Here is a 15,605-nt window from a genome sequence, read left to right as displayed (position 1 = left end):
CGTCCTTCGCCTCCTTCGTCGTCTGCAAATAGACGGGACAAGTGCATGTTGTACACGTAAATGTCATCTTGCAGTTGGGTGTATATGACTGGCGGCATGGGTGAATACTCAAACCTGACGGAATATATACATGATATATCATTCATCACATGTCGACACTCTAATTAGAGTCGATTCAACGACTCGTTGTGACGTACACGGCGGTGCTGTCTTGATGCAACCGACACACAAACGGCGCTAAATGCTCTTGCAGCATGTCGTAGAGGTGGTCGCGCATGGCGGGGGTCCACAGCACTCGGTGATCCCACTTCCGAAACGTAAACACGTCCGTAAAGCTGCGCGCACCGTCCATGTCCAGCATGCGAACCAGCGCTTCCGGCAGCAACCCCGTCAATGCACTTGTCTGGTTGACGGCGGATGTCGAAGTCGGATGCGTGATGACTTGGCGTCGGTGGGTCAGCCCCAGCACCACCGCGTGTTCGTAAAACGACACGCGACTAGCGCTTGCAAACATAAACCAGATGGCCCCACATCGGTACAAATTCGCAGCCTACCCACGACCGGTCGTTGTGAGCCATATATATATATATATATGTATATAGTCGTTGTGAGCCAATATATTGGTTGGTTTTGACATTTAAAAACCATATATTATAGTCAGTCAATCAGAACTCCAACGCGATTCAATATTGATTACTTCGTAAATATATATATATATTTGAACTGGTCGACTGTACGTACCGTGGCAGCGTTGTGCGCCACTAAGCGATGCAAGATGGAAATTGCACATTCGACGATCGCAGTTTCTTGACACAATAATAGTTGGACCACACACGCCAACGAAAACGGATCGCTGAGGAATCGTTTGCCCTATCATTTTTCCCATGCACGAAGTAAATATATTTATATATATATAGATTTTGGATCCAAATAGTACTGTACCGCTGGCACGGGCAGCAGTTGCAACCCTGTTGACGTGCGATCAATCTCGGCTTCCACCAACGACCGTACCTACATATGAAACCATCAGTAAGAAAGATATCATCCATCGATGAGTCTAGATGAACTACAGAACGAGGCATGGCGTTGTATAGCGAAACATGTACCAAGGATATCGTGTAGATGCACACGTTGACATGAAAAGGCGACTGCACAAACAATCGCCAGCGAATACGTGGCACGCGAAGGAGGGGTCGCCATTCTCGCTCGTCCGGCAGTCGCTCGTTGTACATGGACAGCAGGATGCGCGACCAATCTGCGCCTTTCGACGTGCAAATTGCCAGCAAAATACTCTCCGGATGCGGCCCAGAGATGCTGTGCAGGTCGTGGTTGGTCATGATGTACCTAGGTGTGCGTGGTGACGACAAGGGGCGGCACACTGAAAGGACATACCAGTACACTTCGCCTTGGAACGTATCGTCGATGGTGTCGATGTTGGTTTCGCCATCGTCCAGGTCATCTTGTTTGTGAAATAAATTGAAGTACGAAAACGACTGGTGGTTGTGTTGATCGAGTTCAAGTTGCTGTAGCTGCTTGAGGCTTTTCATGGACCGCAATCTCTTGGTCGCGGCGGCGCTCATGGTTGCCTGCAGGGGCGTATGCTCGTGCACCAACGTCGACATGTCCAAGAACAGCTCCATGTTTGGCTTTGTCAACAGGGACAGCGCCGTGGCAGTGTCGGACGCCACCGTGCTCAGCCACGACAGCAGCTCTTCGATCACCGGCGCCCGGGTTTCCCCTCGAAGCATCCGAACCACATAGGCTACCTTTTCCAGCTACGACACAGCACATCATGGTCATGATTTCGAGGACCTCATAAGTAGTACACACGCTTAGTACCTCAACGCTGCCAATCCCGTACGCTTTGTACGTGGCCACCATCAATTGAAGGCACCAAATTTCGGCATTGTCGTGCTGCGAGACCACGGACGCAGAGTCCATGTCGTCGTCGCCGCCGCCGGCACCACCTTGCGGAAAAGCTGGGTTCATCGACGCCTGGTTGCTAGAGAAGGGCAGTTCCTGCAGCCACCGTTGAAAGCACTGGTCAAAAAATCGTCGGGGGTCGGCGGCAATGTCGACGATCGAGTGCGTGACCATCCCCGCCAAGTTGCTTCGACACACTAGCTCCAAATGGGCAAACGAGGACGATTTGCGCCCTGGGTCGGGGGTCCGTGCCACCAGCACGATCCCGTCGTGCACGTTGTCCATAAGAATGCGCAAATAGTACGATCCGACCTGGATCTCCTTGGCCAGACTCGCATACACAACACGGAACGACCAGTGGTTCCACGCAAACCCCATCGACGTCATGTACTGCGGCGTGATTAAATCCTCGTGATCAAGCAGCGCTTCTTCCAGTGCGTACTTGAGTTCTTTGGACGTGGTGGGGTTCCAGATCAAATCGGGCAGCGCGAACGTGTGCAAGAGCAAATGACACAAGAAATGCATGTCCCGACACGATTCCGACGGGTAGTTGCGGTGGTTTTGGTGGACGTCGAGCTCCGCGGGGTATCGTTCCAGCCGACGAAACAGACGCCGACTCGTTTGATCGTCCGCCGCATCTTCGTCGACTCCTTCGTCGTCGTCGTCGTCGTCAAACTGCATCGATTGACGCGAGTACAAAGAGCCGCGCGACGTGTCCACTGCGGCTGCCGCGTGCGTGCTAAAGCCATCGCCAAACCCATCCATCATCTACACGAGATGTACAATATCAAAATAACTAGGATTTACTCACCAACGAGCCAGTCAGTCGTTCATGGGATATAGATATATTGTCAAGTCGATATATTTGGAGTGTTTGGGTGCTCAATCGAATGAGCAGCACACGGAATCGGTAGAGACTCGATATACGACCAATAAAAAAACACAACACGAATCAAGTGGCCAATCAAATCATCCACTCTTCGATCCAATGCAACAACATCGAATTAGTGTGATACTAGACGATTTTTACAAGAGTCAGTTCAAAGAATCGATAGATTTGGAAAAGAATCAAAAGTCAACCAAATGTTGGGTCAAAGGACAGTAATACCATTTTCTTTGTGGACGGATGGGACAAGATGCGTAGAAATCCACGTGGCAGCACCCGCGCCAGCCACGCAAACGACGTGCCGTGCCCAGTTGTCCAAATCGACACGATGAACTGATGCACAAAACGCTGCGCTTGGGTGTGGCCATAGATTGCCTTGTAAAAGTGGCGCAACGTAAGGCCGCTGTTCAGCGCCATGTCGCAGATGGCCGTGCGGGTCGCCACGTCGCTGTGCTCGACGACTGTCTTGAGGATCAGCACACACGCTTCGAACGTGCCGACGACGACGACAACTTGCCGGCGGTTTGGGTGATGGTTGTGCAAGATGCCAAGGAGGCGCGGAAAGATCTTGCCAAATGCGACGACGAGGTCGTGGAAGTGGCCGTGGTGGGTCGAGTCGCGCGATGTACACAGCACCGAGTCAAACAGTGTCGCAGATGCCAGCAGCGACAATGGGCGCTGCGCCGACGCGTCCACCGCCGCCACGAGATGCGCTACAAGGCGCGAGTTCATGAAAATGCGCTTCTTGTTGGCCGCTTCCGCGGCTTTTCCGGCGGGAGACCCCGTCGTGTCTTCAGACAACGCATGCGCCAACGTGATGGCCCAGAACCGCGCAGTTTCGTCGTCGGTTGTGTGCACGGCAAGCAGGATTTCCAGCAAGCTACATCCAGGCATGTCGAGTAAGTTGACGTGGGCGTGCTGGAGCCAGCAAAACGCTTGCAAGATGGCGACGATCGATCGGATGTCTTTGGTCTTGCACGCCAGCGTGAGCTACATACACGGGAACAATATATATATATGTGGGTTGGATCAAGGGATATATATATATATATGGAGAGATAGATGAATCGATGTGTACCGTATTGGACATGTCTTTGCACACTTGGGGCATCCACGCCGGATCGGTTGCAAAGTGCAGCGGCGTGTCCCGGCTCACGTTGCAGTTGGCGTTAAATTCTTCGACTGCGTCGATAAACAAATCCCGCGACTGCGCAATTTTACTCAGGTAGTACATGCCCATGCTACATACAAGCATTCATGTGTAGCGGGTCGTCAATGTGCTACTAGTACTAGCATACCCGTTTGGTCCAAAGTAAAACTCGAGCTCGGCTGGGGTTTGCAAGACACATCGAGGCAGGAGCGGCATGAAGAGCGGCGTCGGCATAATGAACATTCCAATCCCCGTACATGCGACCGCATCGCTTTGCTTTTGAGCGTGGTGGCACGCATCCAAGAGCGTCGCTATCACCACATCCCGCTCCATCGAGTCGTACCACAATGATTTGCCAGTCGCAACCACAAGTTCAAACCGAAACTCGTGGTCCTGCAGTCGGGTGATGTGCACCACCTGGTCAAACGTCCACAGACTCGCGTTCGTAACGTCGGAGTCGTCTGTTTCTACCACGCCCGCCGAGGTCAATGCTAGACGCTTGCGTTTTCTACAAAGAAAAGACCTGAGTACAATACACGCGTGGGCGAGTTTGCAGTGTACTTGACTGGCCCAGTGCCGTTGCTACCATGGTCTACGCGATCCAGGGTAAACGAAGACATCAACGTCAGCCCCAACTCGCCCACAGTTGGCTTTTTCGTACGAATCTCGTGGTTTTGATACAATCCGCCCATGTCCAACTGAATGCCGACCTGGCCCGCCAATGCTTGCCTAGAAACAAACAAATGTCGTCATCATAATAACACCGTGTCCAAGGTAGCGTACATGCGATCGAAGATCTCGCCCCGCTCGTACGAAAACACGACGCGGTGGCGGTGATGGATGGACATGATGAGGCCACACGGGTCTTCGGCCGTGAACCCGATCACCGAGTCGTCGAGCTGGCCAAAGTCGTACAGGGACATCTTGCCGCCAAAGGTAGTGACAACCAGTCCGCTTGGCACGACGTAAATGGCGCTCTTGACCTGTCCGTGCTTCTGGCTCATTTTCGACCCCTCGTACTTGACCGCGTCCAGGCCGAGGCACTCGATGGCCACGTCAAAGTCGCCTTGAAGCAGGTGCATCCACTGCTGCAGAAACCGACCGCGGTACCTGTATCGCAGGCGGAGGGCCGCCGCGTGGGGCTGGCGTCGCAGATCTTTACCGGGATGGGGGTGCGCCATGAGGAAGCTGTGATACTGTTTGATCATGCGTTCAGGGGGGTGCATGGCAAACACTCGGCTGGCACTGGATACACGGGTACTACTAGTGTTCCATTGGTGCACAGTCGTGTCGTGGGTGTTGGCAAAACTCAACACGGTTGTGTGCACCATGTGGTTCAAAATGCAAACGACTGCTTCGACGGTCGCAGGCGGCGCGAACTGGAACAGCATGCGGACGAGCATTGCATAATGCATCGATACGTGGCTGACCAGGTTGTTGACGAGAGGGTCCACCGTGGGGCCATCGTCGGCAGTTGTCAGCAGGGCTTCCAACACTTGGCACAGTTGGCCCAGTACGATCGCATTGGTCTACGAACAGAGGTTGACAAGTGTCAGACGTCGTATATGTAGATATGGAGTATATATTATGCTGGTACTGTACCGATTGAAACAAGGCCAAGAGCGCAGTGACAAAGCCGTTGTGGGATAAGAACACCTGATATATGGAATGCATACTTGTATGAGAGTTGTGGAGTATATATATATATATAGATATTTATATATATATATATATTGGAGTGTGTGAATATTTGACAACGTGTGGTGGTTGGACGTACTTTGCGGGTTCGAAGGCCGATGGGGCCACGCAACAGTCTCGACATGAAGCAAAACAATGACTGGATCGAGCTAAAGTCGTCGCGTTTGAGAATCTCTGCCATCGCATCCATGTAGTCTGAACGCTACAACCGTAAATCGTGTCGCTCGATTAATATATTTTGCCCATCCATATATATATATACATATTTTCAACCGTCCATCGTATCAAAAAATAATATCAAACACACAGGGTGTGTGTCCTACCGCCAAATGCTCGAGCGCTTGCTTGGCGCTGAACGGATTCGCCACGAGGCGGTATAAGCACTGCAAGTACGATGCTACCGTGTCCATATTGCTTTTCGGAGACTGGCGTAACAACACCATGTGCGGCACCTACAAGTACAACCTTGAAAGCCAACACAAGGAATGCAATATTACCTCGCCTAGCAACAGGCTTGTGGCTTGGGCCACGTTGTCCTTGAGCTTGGTCGACAGGCCTCCCAACGGCACGTTCGCGTTGAAGTCCAGCACCATCTCCACATGCGACATGGCGTCCACAGACTGCTGCTGCGGCTTCTTCTTCTGGCGCAGTTGGCTCAAAATTGACGGTGTTTTCGTGGTCCCGTGGCTGTCCGTGTCGTGTTTGTCTCCGCCGCCACCGACGAGGCGGTGCAGCCACGTCGCTTGGAACCACACCATGTCCGCGGGTATCGTCGACGATGCCGTCGTCATGAGCATGAACCGGAGAAACACACGCCTGCCGGCCGGCGTCCGCATTTTGTGGAGACGGACGTGAGTGCCGCGCGACGCACATGCATCCAAAATGTGCGCAATGATCGCATCTCGATGGAGCGAATAGTATGTGCGGCGTAGCTCGTTGCCAAACTCGACGGTGAATTCATCCGTTGTGTCTTCCAATCTACACTCGCAAGCAGCGCCATATTATTGCCATGTCGATTCGACATTGGCAGACAATCGATTGACCAATCAAAACCCAGAACACGAATCAAGTGGCCAATCAAATACCCTCTTGGACAATTATCAAGGCAGGCCTCGATCGATCATAGATTTGGCGAATCAGCACAAAAGTCCAAATTTGGGCCAAATTTTGGGTAAAATGACAAAAATAGATTTGGCGATTCAGCACAAAAACCCAAATATGTTGGGCCATACCGCACGATTTCGTAGAGACTTGTCAACGGCTGGACAAACATGGTGAGGCGGAAATGATCGCGCTCCACGAGGTAGGTATCGGTGAGCACCAGTGACCCCATGTCGACAACTTGATCTTCCTACAAAGAGCAGCAGCATTCATATATGCCACAATCATCCAACGACTAGGCGGCGCATACTATCTCTTGTGGAGATGCACAGCATTTGGCATCCATGACGGATAAGTACATACCTCGGACGACTCGTCGGGGAACTGCACGTCGTACGACACCAACACGGAGTCAGCGTCCAACGAGGTAAAGTGCACATGTTGGGACTGCAAAGCGGCGGCAGACTTGTCGCGGACCACGGGCACAATCACGTCGACCGCGAGGCCGGCTTCCATGATGGCTCGTGCGACATCGTTTGGGCTGGCGACGTGGAACAGATGCGACAGGCCCGCCGACCGAAGCACGAGCATTGTCGGGTCGTCCGTCGCCACGTTTACGGATTGAAGCTTGGTTAAGTCGAAATATGGAAACCTCCCGCTTGTGCCGCCTGCGATAAGGCCATATTAGAGCGCAAAAAGTACAGCAGGCCGTGACGAATGTGGACGTACCGAGCTGGTACACGGCGTCTACGCCGACTTGAAGCACGCAGTCCACAAGAGAGCAGTGCACGGTCGGTTGGTAGTCGGCGGTGTGGTCGTGGTCGGGATGGAGCTCAAACGTCTCGACGTGGCCATCGAATGAAGTGAGTTTGGCCAGGATGTGGGCGTTTTTCAGGCGCCGTTCGATGGCAAACGCCGCGCGGGCGCGGAAAAGTGCTTGTAGGACTTCGGATCGATACCGATGGCGCAGTTTTAAACTCACTTTCTTCTTCAAGCCAAACATGTTGATCGTAAACTCCTACTCACGTGCATGAGTGCCGGCCGATATGACATCGAAAGATAGCATTGGTCGTGTACCGATTTGTCCTCGAACGAAATGTCAACGGACGTAATCGCGTCGTAGGACCATTCGTTTGTGATCGCCCCTGACTTTGGATGGACCGTGGCAAACATGTACGGGCGGAACCCAAGGATGCGCTCTGTTTTGCCGCTCCACTTGACTTTGACGACGAGGAAGCGATCTGTAAAGGACATGGCATCCATGGTGATCGGTGTCGATGTTGCACTCCTTCACGAGGAGCAGGTGCACAAGGGAAGGCTTGTGCTTGCGCAAGTTGGGAAATGACCACCCATTCACCATCGGCCACGTCCTACGTAGGTGACTTGCATGCTCTCTCACATTTTTGCAGAGGAATGGCGCCGAAATTGATGCTTCAACTCGATTTTATTTCAGTATTTACTATGTAGCATACGAATACCAAGTTTCCTACGCCAAGTTTTTAATAATGTCCTCTAGGTACCTACTTATATTAATTGTTATAGCAACATGATTTTCATTGTTATAACAAATATGTTACATTATAAAGGCGTAGCGTTCCAGTAGGGTAATAACGTTACTTGTAGAATCGGGCACGTGGCCGTGGCGACATGTCAGGCATTCTTTCGAATGGAGAAGAGCTTGACATCCGCCATGCGCGATGGATGCGCCCATACAGCCGACGACTCGTCGAGAGGAATCGAAGTCAATGTAAACTCGAGTTGGAGACTGTCAAAGAACTGCTTTTCTTGCGGATGCCGGGATCGATGGCCCATGAGGATGGTGGTGTCTGGACTTGTGAGGTCGCGCAGGGACGCCACTAGGGGTTTGTATCTACAAATGACGACGCATGCATCATTCAGTCGTTATGTCGATTCCCTTGTTCCGGGGTGTTGTTTCATGTACCCGAATGGATCGTACACTACATCCGACAGGAGCACGACATCATACGGAGCGTTGAACAAGTGCTCAATGGACGTCCCCCACCACAACGGTTTGACAGATGCTTTGTCACTCAGGTCGTTTAGGCGCACGTTGTACTCCAGCAGCGGCACCACGTCGTCGATGTCGGTGAGCACGACTGACGCCACTGCCGGTAGCGACGCGCATGCAAGTCCGACGAGGCCAAGGCCACTGCCAAGCTCAATCACATGCTTTCCCGACACGACCGCGGGATGGGCTGCCAAGTACGCCGTCAAGATCAAGCTCGAATCCCACAACTTGCCGCCAATACCTATACATGACGATGAGGGGGGCATATGCATATTCGCACACATATATATATGTACTACCGAGGTTGCCAGGAGATTCCGCCAACGTAATAAATCGGTCGACACCCTCCACCCACACACTACGGCAGCATTGAATGCCCAGCGGATCGTTTTCGTACTCGAACAAGATGGTCGAGGTCGTGGGAATCGCTTGGATGGGCAACGACACGACGGGAAGCACGTCGTCCACGTGATGGCCTTTGGCCAAGTCGGCGCGAAGGGAGAAGCGCGATGCTGCTAATGTTCCGCTGGCTTGGTCGACGGAAGACGACGGGACAATGCGAAGCCGCGCCGCCGCCTTGCCGTTCACGCCGACCTCCACGGGCAACGACTTTGAGTCGATTTCCAGCGCTACATTGAGACCTGTTGACGAGAAGCCATGGATGGAGACGGTGAGCGGTACAGATGATGGCAGCAGCCCTCGCTGAAACAGTCCGAACTCGTTGGCGACGAAGAACACCACGTCGATCCAGTCGCCGACCGGCAGGTGCGACGGCAGCATGCTGCCAAAGTTGAGACGGAGCGATTGCTGGCTGTGCACGAGCTTCCCGACTTCATACCGTTCGGCTTTGGCCGCGGCGGCGTCCGACTTGCAGTTGCGCTTTAAACGGCTTTGCGTGGTCAAGGCGTACGTCAATGTGGGCGAGTCCAGCGACAACGTGAGCATGTGCCGGACGTGCTTCAGCGCGGCATCGAACTTCTCCAAGTTCTCACACGCAATCACACGACGCATGTGTGCCTTGACGTTCAACGGATCGTTCTCCACCGCGGCGTCGGCATCCTTGAACGCCAGCGCATATTCGCGCTCCTGGAGATACGTTTGCGCTCGGTTCGCAAGGATGCGACTCATGACAAGTGGTGATGCTTCTGCTGCGTCATCCAATTCACGGATCGCGGCAGAATACTCACGTCGCGCGTCGACATACCGACCCTCCTTGTACAACTCATTGCCATTGGCAATCCTCTGTTCGGTCAACTCCATGGATGACAAATATCAAAAATGCAAAACGCGATGAAAATGTCGTGTCAATTTGTTTTATATTGACACAAACATAGCGATAATATCTTGCTTTTTTTATTATTTACTCAGAAATAAATAGCAAATTTGCTGAAATATTATTTGTTCGCAATCTTATTGTAGCACATTTGACTAGCACTGCTTCCGAAAGCCGTCGGTGGTCTCTGGCAACAAATGACCAAGACGCCAGGCTATGTCGTGGATGACAAGTTCCCTGATGTGATCGAGTACCTTGATAAAGCAGGATGGACTGCATGTCCGCACCACACATACCCGAACTGCATGCTTCGGTACACAAACTACGTGAAAATCCAGTGGAGCTACGTCAAGCCGCACCAGGTGATTAACCATCTCCAACACGCAATTCTCCTCAGCAAGAAGCACGAACTCCTGCGCCACCTCGAGATCCGACAGGGGGTCTATGAGTTCCTTCCGCGAAGCACCACGACCGTGGATGCCTGGTTCCCCATGTTCGTGTATGCTCAAGCGCTTCTCGTTCTCAAAAACCCATCCACCTATGCGGCCAACCTTCCCGCCGCTCGCTGCATCGCCCACGAAATCCGACGCTTGAACGATCCATCGCGGCGGAAACATGGCCTCATCCTTGTACGTGTCTTCTGTCGCGGATGTACTATCATCAGTCATGCCGCCGCCTTCGTAGATGTACGAGTCCTTTGTCACCAGTCATGCGGACACGATAGCGACTCTGATATCCGCCACGCGTACTCCATTCGAACCAGTACCGCCACATGCTCCAGACGACGATGCATTGCTGACGCATTTAGAAGCATGTGATCCCCAGTTCCACTTTGTTTCGACGCGGAATCTATGGATCGCCAAACCAACGGGGCTGTCCCAAGGACGAGGTACATACACTCCTCAGAGTGCTGGTCGTTCTGACATTTTGCATATATACCCCCAGGCATCCAAATCCTGTCGACGCCCAAGCAAGTGCAAGCGTACATGGCAGACGCGCAGCTCAAAGCGGTGGTCTTGCAGCAGTACGTAGAGCGCCCCCTGCTGGTGTTGGGGCGGAAGTTTGACATTCGGCAATGGGTGCTCGTCACCGCCACGGCCCCGCTGACCATTTACTGGCATCGCCACTGTTACCTTCGGTTCTCGTCCAAGCCGTATTCTGTTACTCACGACGGCGACCTCGACGACAAGTAGCAACGAAAAACCTTCTTCATAAGTCCTTTATCAAGTGTACACTATCACGTTAGATTTATACACTTGTGCAACAATTCGATTCAAAAGACCGCTCCGAATGCAGGCAACGACCATCCGGACATTCCACAGCACATGTGGAGCCTCGACCGATTCCTCCTCCATCTAAGGTACTGTACCTACTACCTACTAGTAGTACCTATCATTTTCAAAGGTACCTATCACTTTTAAAGGTACTACTCATGTACTCGTATTGTTCGGTAGCCAAGTGGGAGGTCGTGATCGTTGGGACAGTGCCACGTTGCCAGCCATGCAACATGCCGCCATTGAAGCCATTTTGTCTGTCCAGTCCAACTTGACTCGCGTGGGGGTTAGTAAGGATCTGCGTTTAGTGATGAAGAAGGTTGAGTGAATGAATGAATGCTGGTTGGGTAGAGAGGGTTTGAGTGGCTGGGTCTGGACTTCATCTTGGACGAGCGCTTGCATCCGTGGCTGTTAGAGGTGAACGTAAGTCCAGATGTGAGCCATAGTACCTCCACCACCGCCGACCTCGTCCCGCAAGCCACCCGTGACCTCCTCGACTGTACGTACCAACAACATGATAACCTAATAAGTCACCCACATGTCGTAAGTAGTACATAGTACCGAATGATTACTTTTACGTCTACCTAATGCTACTGAATGTTGTATAAAAGTACCTAATATGCATAGTATCGAATGATACCTTTTACCTAATGAGTAGTACCGAATGATTACTTTTACGTCTACCTAATAATGCTACTGAATGTTGTATCAAAAAAGTACCTAATAGGTTTGAAATGTGACCACTGTTTGTGTTAGTGGTGTTGCCCACGGACCAAGTGACGCAGAGGGACAGTAGGACCACCCACGACAACGTGTGGACGCTGTTGTATCACCAACATGTACCCCAGAGCGGTCAATAAACGAGTATAAGAGTAATATGTATCTGTTCAATTGTAATTGAAGTACACCAACGTGTCACGCGACACCCACTGCACAACGCGCACCGCCGACGCCACGACCACCGACGACCCATTTTTCGTGGGTTCGGGCGTTCCCGTGACTTGAAGGACGTCCCCTTCGCAATGGTTTCATCATACAACGCCACGTGTCCAGAAGTCATCCTACCTAGTTGAAGGTGCTGCATCAGAGCCCGTGGCATGGAGAACGCCTGGTCCTGAGGGAGCGAACCGCGTCGCAGCAACACAAACGTCGTCGCACCGTCTTCCGCTTCCAAGTCCACAAACGACAAGTTGACGTGCAAAGTTTGCACCCGCGTCACTTTTCCAGTAGCACTGCAGACCGCGGGATCTCCAGAAGTGGCGTTAAACTGGCTGGAGAGGGCGGCGTAAACTTGGTCCATCGAAGGGGATATCGTCGCATCTCCACCGTCCGCCGAGTCGCCTTTGAGGTTTCTATGCGACAAGGGTGGAATATTTCACGGCAACTTTCGGGCCATACCGTTTGCAGTGGTAGATGAACGTGGGCGAACTGCATACTGGCGTCGTGACCACGGAAGCCCAGTTGAGTGCAGGCCTAGACGTCGTGAGTTGCCTTGTGTTTATCGAAGAATATAACAAGGAGTGGTGATGATTCTTCGATACCGGTTGAGGAACTTGCTGCTCCGAAGCATGCGACGGCTCGAGACTACAACCACCGCACCACTCTGGCCAGTGGGATGAATGTCCTCGTCAAGCCAAGACTGCCACAGCTGGCACAGACTGCCCACGAGATTGCCCGACTTTGTCTTTTCCGTGCGGTTTAATGCCAAGTGCAAACTGCCGCAATCGAGCACAACGTTGAACACCGTTGACAAACTGCCTTGTTCCACATAATCCGACTCGATCGAATGAATCGCGGTAAAGCCACGACTGGTCAAGGCCGACACGAGCCCATCGTGTCTTCCGATCACCCCCACACGACTGGACGGGTGGAAATGCCTAAAAACTTTGTTATGGTATACTTATATAGTAGTACCCAATGGATAGCAGCAGCTGGTGACGTACTCGACACAGTACGCTGCCACGTACTCCGTCGTCGACGTGGACAAGTCGACTGATTGTTGCAAAACGAGCGACAAGAAGGCTCGGGCGACGGACGTCGGGTTAGCTACTGGCGCCGAGTACGATTTAAACACACAACGCCCAAGGGCTGCCAGGCTCGGAATAAGCGCTTTGGATGGGGTACCTACCCACACTCGAATCTAGGCCAGTGTTGCATGTTACTAGGACGGAACTAGTATTATTCTAGTACGATGGTCACTCTTGGAAATGCGTTCGAATATGCATTATTATGGAGGCAAGGATAGGTTACACGGTAAGGAAGCCAACTCGACAACAAGACATCACACTTGGACCGATCTACGTACCTCTCGGTGCACGGACAGGATGCTCAAGTCGTCGTACACAATGTCTGGATGCCTACAGATACATGTAGACAGTGGATACACAATGTCTGGATGCCTACAGATACATGTAGACAGTGGATAGTACGTACACTACAGACTACTCGAGTACTACTAGTACTTACCGATCAAGATACCGTTCTTGGCGGCCATACCAGTTGCAACTATTCCAGTAGAATGAAGTCAGTGACGACATTCCTTCTGCGATACGGGGAAATTTGTGTACCAAGGCAGTGTCAACACAGCCACCACTTCGGTGGCATCGATGGCAACCATGGCTTGCTCGATGGTCACGTGCGCATGCACTAGCACCACGATAGCCTTACGCAAGCGAATGCGAATCTAATGAAAACGGTGTCACAGAAATGGAGCAGGATAGCCGACGCACGTTTTCAATCTTGTCGCAAACAGACACAACGTTGGCCAGCGCTCCTCCGTCCCAAGGCACTTGTGCATCGCTCTACAATATGCAATATGCAAGTTAGAATTTGCATTGAGGTTGATGCGAGGTTATACCGTGGACACTTTCATGATGGGATCGACGCTATAACATGTCCACCCCTTGGTTCGGTAGGCAAACATGGCCGCCGTGCGAGCTATACACGAATGGGTTAGCCATCATTCGGAGCATCAGTGGAGCCCACGAACGTGTGACGCCGTCGCCCACAATCACAATGCCATCGTGAACTCCAGGTGGCGCGGTGTCCTTCTCGTGGAGACCCAGCTTACGAACGGCATTGAATACTCCCATCGTCTAAACATGCATTAAGCAGCAGAATGGGTCATGGACATGGGATACCTCCGACACTTCCTTGGCGTCGGGGAAGAGCCCCCACGCCAGCATTTGCGCCGAGCAAGTCAAGTCCCCGACAAACTCATCCAAGTAGCGCAAGGACAGCTTGTCTTGGTCACTGCTGCCCGTGCCGTCGGGACGATGCCAATTCGACTTGGAGATCCAACTGTCATCGTCCAGCGAGGATGCCTCGCTCATGCTAGTAGTACAGTCCGCGACATTCATTTAAAACATTTCGTTTTTTACGGATAACTTCGCCAAAAATGCTCGGATTAAGCTCAAATTAGCACCAAAATATCGGCCTTGATTGGCCCGATCTAATGGCGCCTCTATCAGGCCAAAAGGACGAAATTTGACCGAGTAATCGCGGGAAAACTGATTTTGGGGTGCGACAGTCACTTATGAACACAACATTGAACTCGTCAAAAATGTACCAAGATTCAATTGTTAGACAACATAAAGAACGCTAGTACTTCGTCTTTCCACCTTTGGCAGCAACCACTTGCAAACATCGCTTTGGCATGGATTTAATCAACTTTTTCAAGTATCGGCGGTCAATAGAGTCCCAGGCAGCAGAAATCGCGCTTTGAAGCTCGGAAACGCTTTGGTACTGCTTTCCATTGGGGTAGACCTTGCGCGCCAGCCACCCCCAAACGTTTTCGATGGAGAACCTGCCAAGCTGGTCAATGTCATCCGGATAAGGTCGTCCGGTAAATGTTAACCACGGAACAAAACGAAAGAATGATGATGAAGGCAGCCTTGAACCCTTCGTTGACGAGCCACAGGGTTTTGCGTGGCTATCATCAACGCTGTACTGTCGTTATATACCCACCAGACTATTTTCTGGCACGCCATAGCGGTAGAACCTTTGACTGTGAACGAAACCATGCACGGGTGTGTTTGATTGGTCAATTTTGGATCTTGAACGGTCGCGACCGTTGACCCCCAAACTCCAATTGCGATTAACCATGAGCAGCGGCGGTAGCACTGGCAGCTACAACAACAATGCGCATTTACTGGCTAGCAACAACCAACGCCGTCGGTACCCTGTCGTGGACTTGAATGACGAAACTAGTTTTCGGTACTTGACGATCATGGAAGGGCTGCTTGCCGACGCGTTGGCGTCCGACCTCCGCA

The 15,605-nt window shown here is 52.0% G+C and overlaps 4 protein-coding genes across 7 annotated transcripts; 1 reads left to right on the top strand and 3 right to left on the bottom strand.

Moving 5' to 3' along the window:
- Window positions 1-175: 175 nt before the first annotated feature.
- On the bottom strand, window positions 176-8,166 carry H257_02077 (hypothetical protein; the record flags this gene model as incomplete). Its single annotated transcript, XM_009825571.1, has 17 exons — window positions 7,836-8,166; window positions 6,890-7,776; window positions 6,155-6,635; window positions 5,981-6,109; window positions 5,737-5,859; window positions 5,562-5,615; window positions 4,743-5,488; window positions 4,521-4,688; window positions 4,108-4,467; window positions 3,888-4,050; window positions 3,032-3,799; window positions 1,840-2,691; window positions 1,393-1,775; window positions 1,107-1,344; window positions 943-1,011; window positions 742-870; window positions 176-550 (listed from the first exon to the last, which is right to left on the bottom strand). Exons 2-17 carry the CDS (start codon window positions 6,988-6,990, stop codon window positions 176-178), a joined length of 5,139 nt encoding a protein of 1,712 aa, XP_009823873.1. The 5' UTR covers window positions 6,991-7,776; window positions 7,836-8,166.
- A 134-nt stretch (window positions 8,167-8,300) lies between these two features.
- On the bottom strand, window positions 8,301-10,078 carry H257_02076. Of its 2 annotated transcripts, XM_009825569.1 has the most exons (3): window positions 9,087-10,078; window positions 8,701-9,028; window positions 8,301-8,628 (listed from the first exon to the last, which is right to left on the bottom strand). In XM_009825569.1, the coding sequence occupies exons 1-3, from the start codon at window positions 10,045-10,047 to the stop codon at window positions 8,409-8,411; spliced, it is 1,509 nt and encodes a 502-aa protein (XP_009823871.1). In that variant the 5' UTR covers window positions 10,048-10,078; the 3' UTR covers window positions 8,301-8,408. The 2 variants fall into 2 exon arrangements, with proteins under 2 accessions (XP_009823871.1, XP_009823872.1); XM_009825570.1 differs by having other exon boundaries at window positions 8,301-9,028.
- Window positions 10,079-10,190: 112 nt separating this feature from the next.
- On the top strand, window positions 10,191-12,220 carry H257_02075 (hypothetical protein). 3 transcript variants are annotated; one of them, XM_009825566.1, is made up of 7 exons: window positions 10,191-10,689; window positions 10,745-10,949; window positions 11,006-11,249; window positions 11,307-11,420; window positions 11,515-11,620; window positions 11,686-11,833; window positions 12,091-12,220. In XM_009825566.1, exons 1-7 carry the CDS (start codon window positions 10,258-10,260, stop codon window positions 12,192-12,194), a joined length of 1,353 nt encoding a protein of 450 aa, XP_009823868.1. In that variant the 5' UTR covers window positions 10,191-10,257; the 3' UTR covers window positions 12,195-12,220. The 3 variants fall into 3 exon arrangements, with proteins under 3 accessions (XP_009823868.1, XP_009823870.1, XP_009823869.1); XM_009825568.1 differs by having other exon boundaries at window positions 11,686-11,877; XM_009825567.1 differs by lacking the exons at window positions 11,686-11,833; window positions 12,091-12,220 and having other exon boundaries at window positions 11,515-11,676.
- Window position 12,221: 1 nt separating this feature from the next.
- On the bottom strand, window positions 12,222-14,666 carry H257_02074 (hypothetical protein; the record flags this gene model as incomplete). Its single annotated transcript, XM_009825565.1, has 12 exons — window positions 12,222-12,349; window positions 12,400-12,686; window positions 12,733-12,807; window positions 12,876-13,211; window positions 13,278-13,474; window positions 13,640-13,691; window positions 13,801-13,839; window positions 13,902-14,017; window positions 14,064-14,135; window positions 14,192-14,271; window positions 14,324-14,429; window positions 14,475-14,666. 12 exons carry the CDS (start codon window positions 14,664-14,666, stop codon window positions 12,222-12,224), a joined length of 1,680 nt encoding a protein of 559 aa, XP_009823867.1.
- Window positions 14,667-15,605: the final 939 nt, after the last annotated feature.

This window comes from Aphanomyces astaci, assembly GCF_000520075.1.
Source record: "Aphanomyces astaci strain APO3 unplaced genomic scaffold supercont1.3, whole genome shotgun sequence".
Taxonomy (NCBI): Eukaryota; Oomycota; class Saprolegniomycetes; order Saprolegniales; family Verrucalvaceae; genus Aphanomyces; species Aphanomyces astaci.
This window is presented reverse-complemented; position numbering and strand designations above follow the sequence as displayed.

What these genes read in the sequence shown, in the direction of transcription:
- H257_02076 (XM_009825569.1), bottom strand. Translation starts at nt 10,047, where the DNA reads ATGGAGTTGACCGAACAGAGGATTGCCAATGGCAATGAGTTGTACAAG. An exon ending in GGAATCTCCTGGCAACCTCG is followed by an intron (nt 9,029 to 9,086) that starts GTAGTACATATA and finishes CGTCATGTATAG; the next exon opens with GTATTGGCGGCAAGTTGTGG. An exon ending in GTAGTGTACGATCCATTCGG is followed by an intron (nt 8,629 to 8,700) that starts GTACATGAAACA and finishes CGTCATTTGTAG; the next exon opens with ATACAAACCCCTAGTGGCGT.
- H257_02075 (XM_009825566.1), top strand. Translation starts at nt 10,258, where the DNA reads ATGACCAAGACGCCAGGCTATGTCGTGGATGACAAGTTCCCTGATGTG. An exon ending in GGAAACATGGCCTCATCCTT is followed by an intron (nt 10,690 to 10,744) that starts GTACGTGTCTTC and finishes CCGCCTTCGTAG; the next exon opens with ATGTACGAGTCCTTTGTCAC. An exon ending in CACCCGTGACCTCCTCGACT is followed by an intron (nt 11,834 to 12,090) that starts GTACGTACCAAC and finishes TGTTTGTGTTAG; the next exon opens with TGGTGTTGCCCACGGACCAA.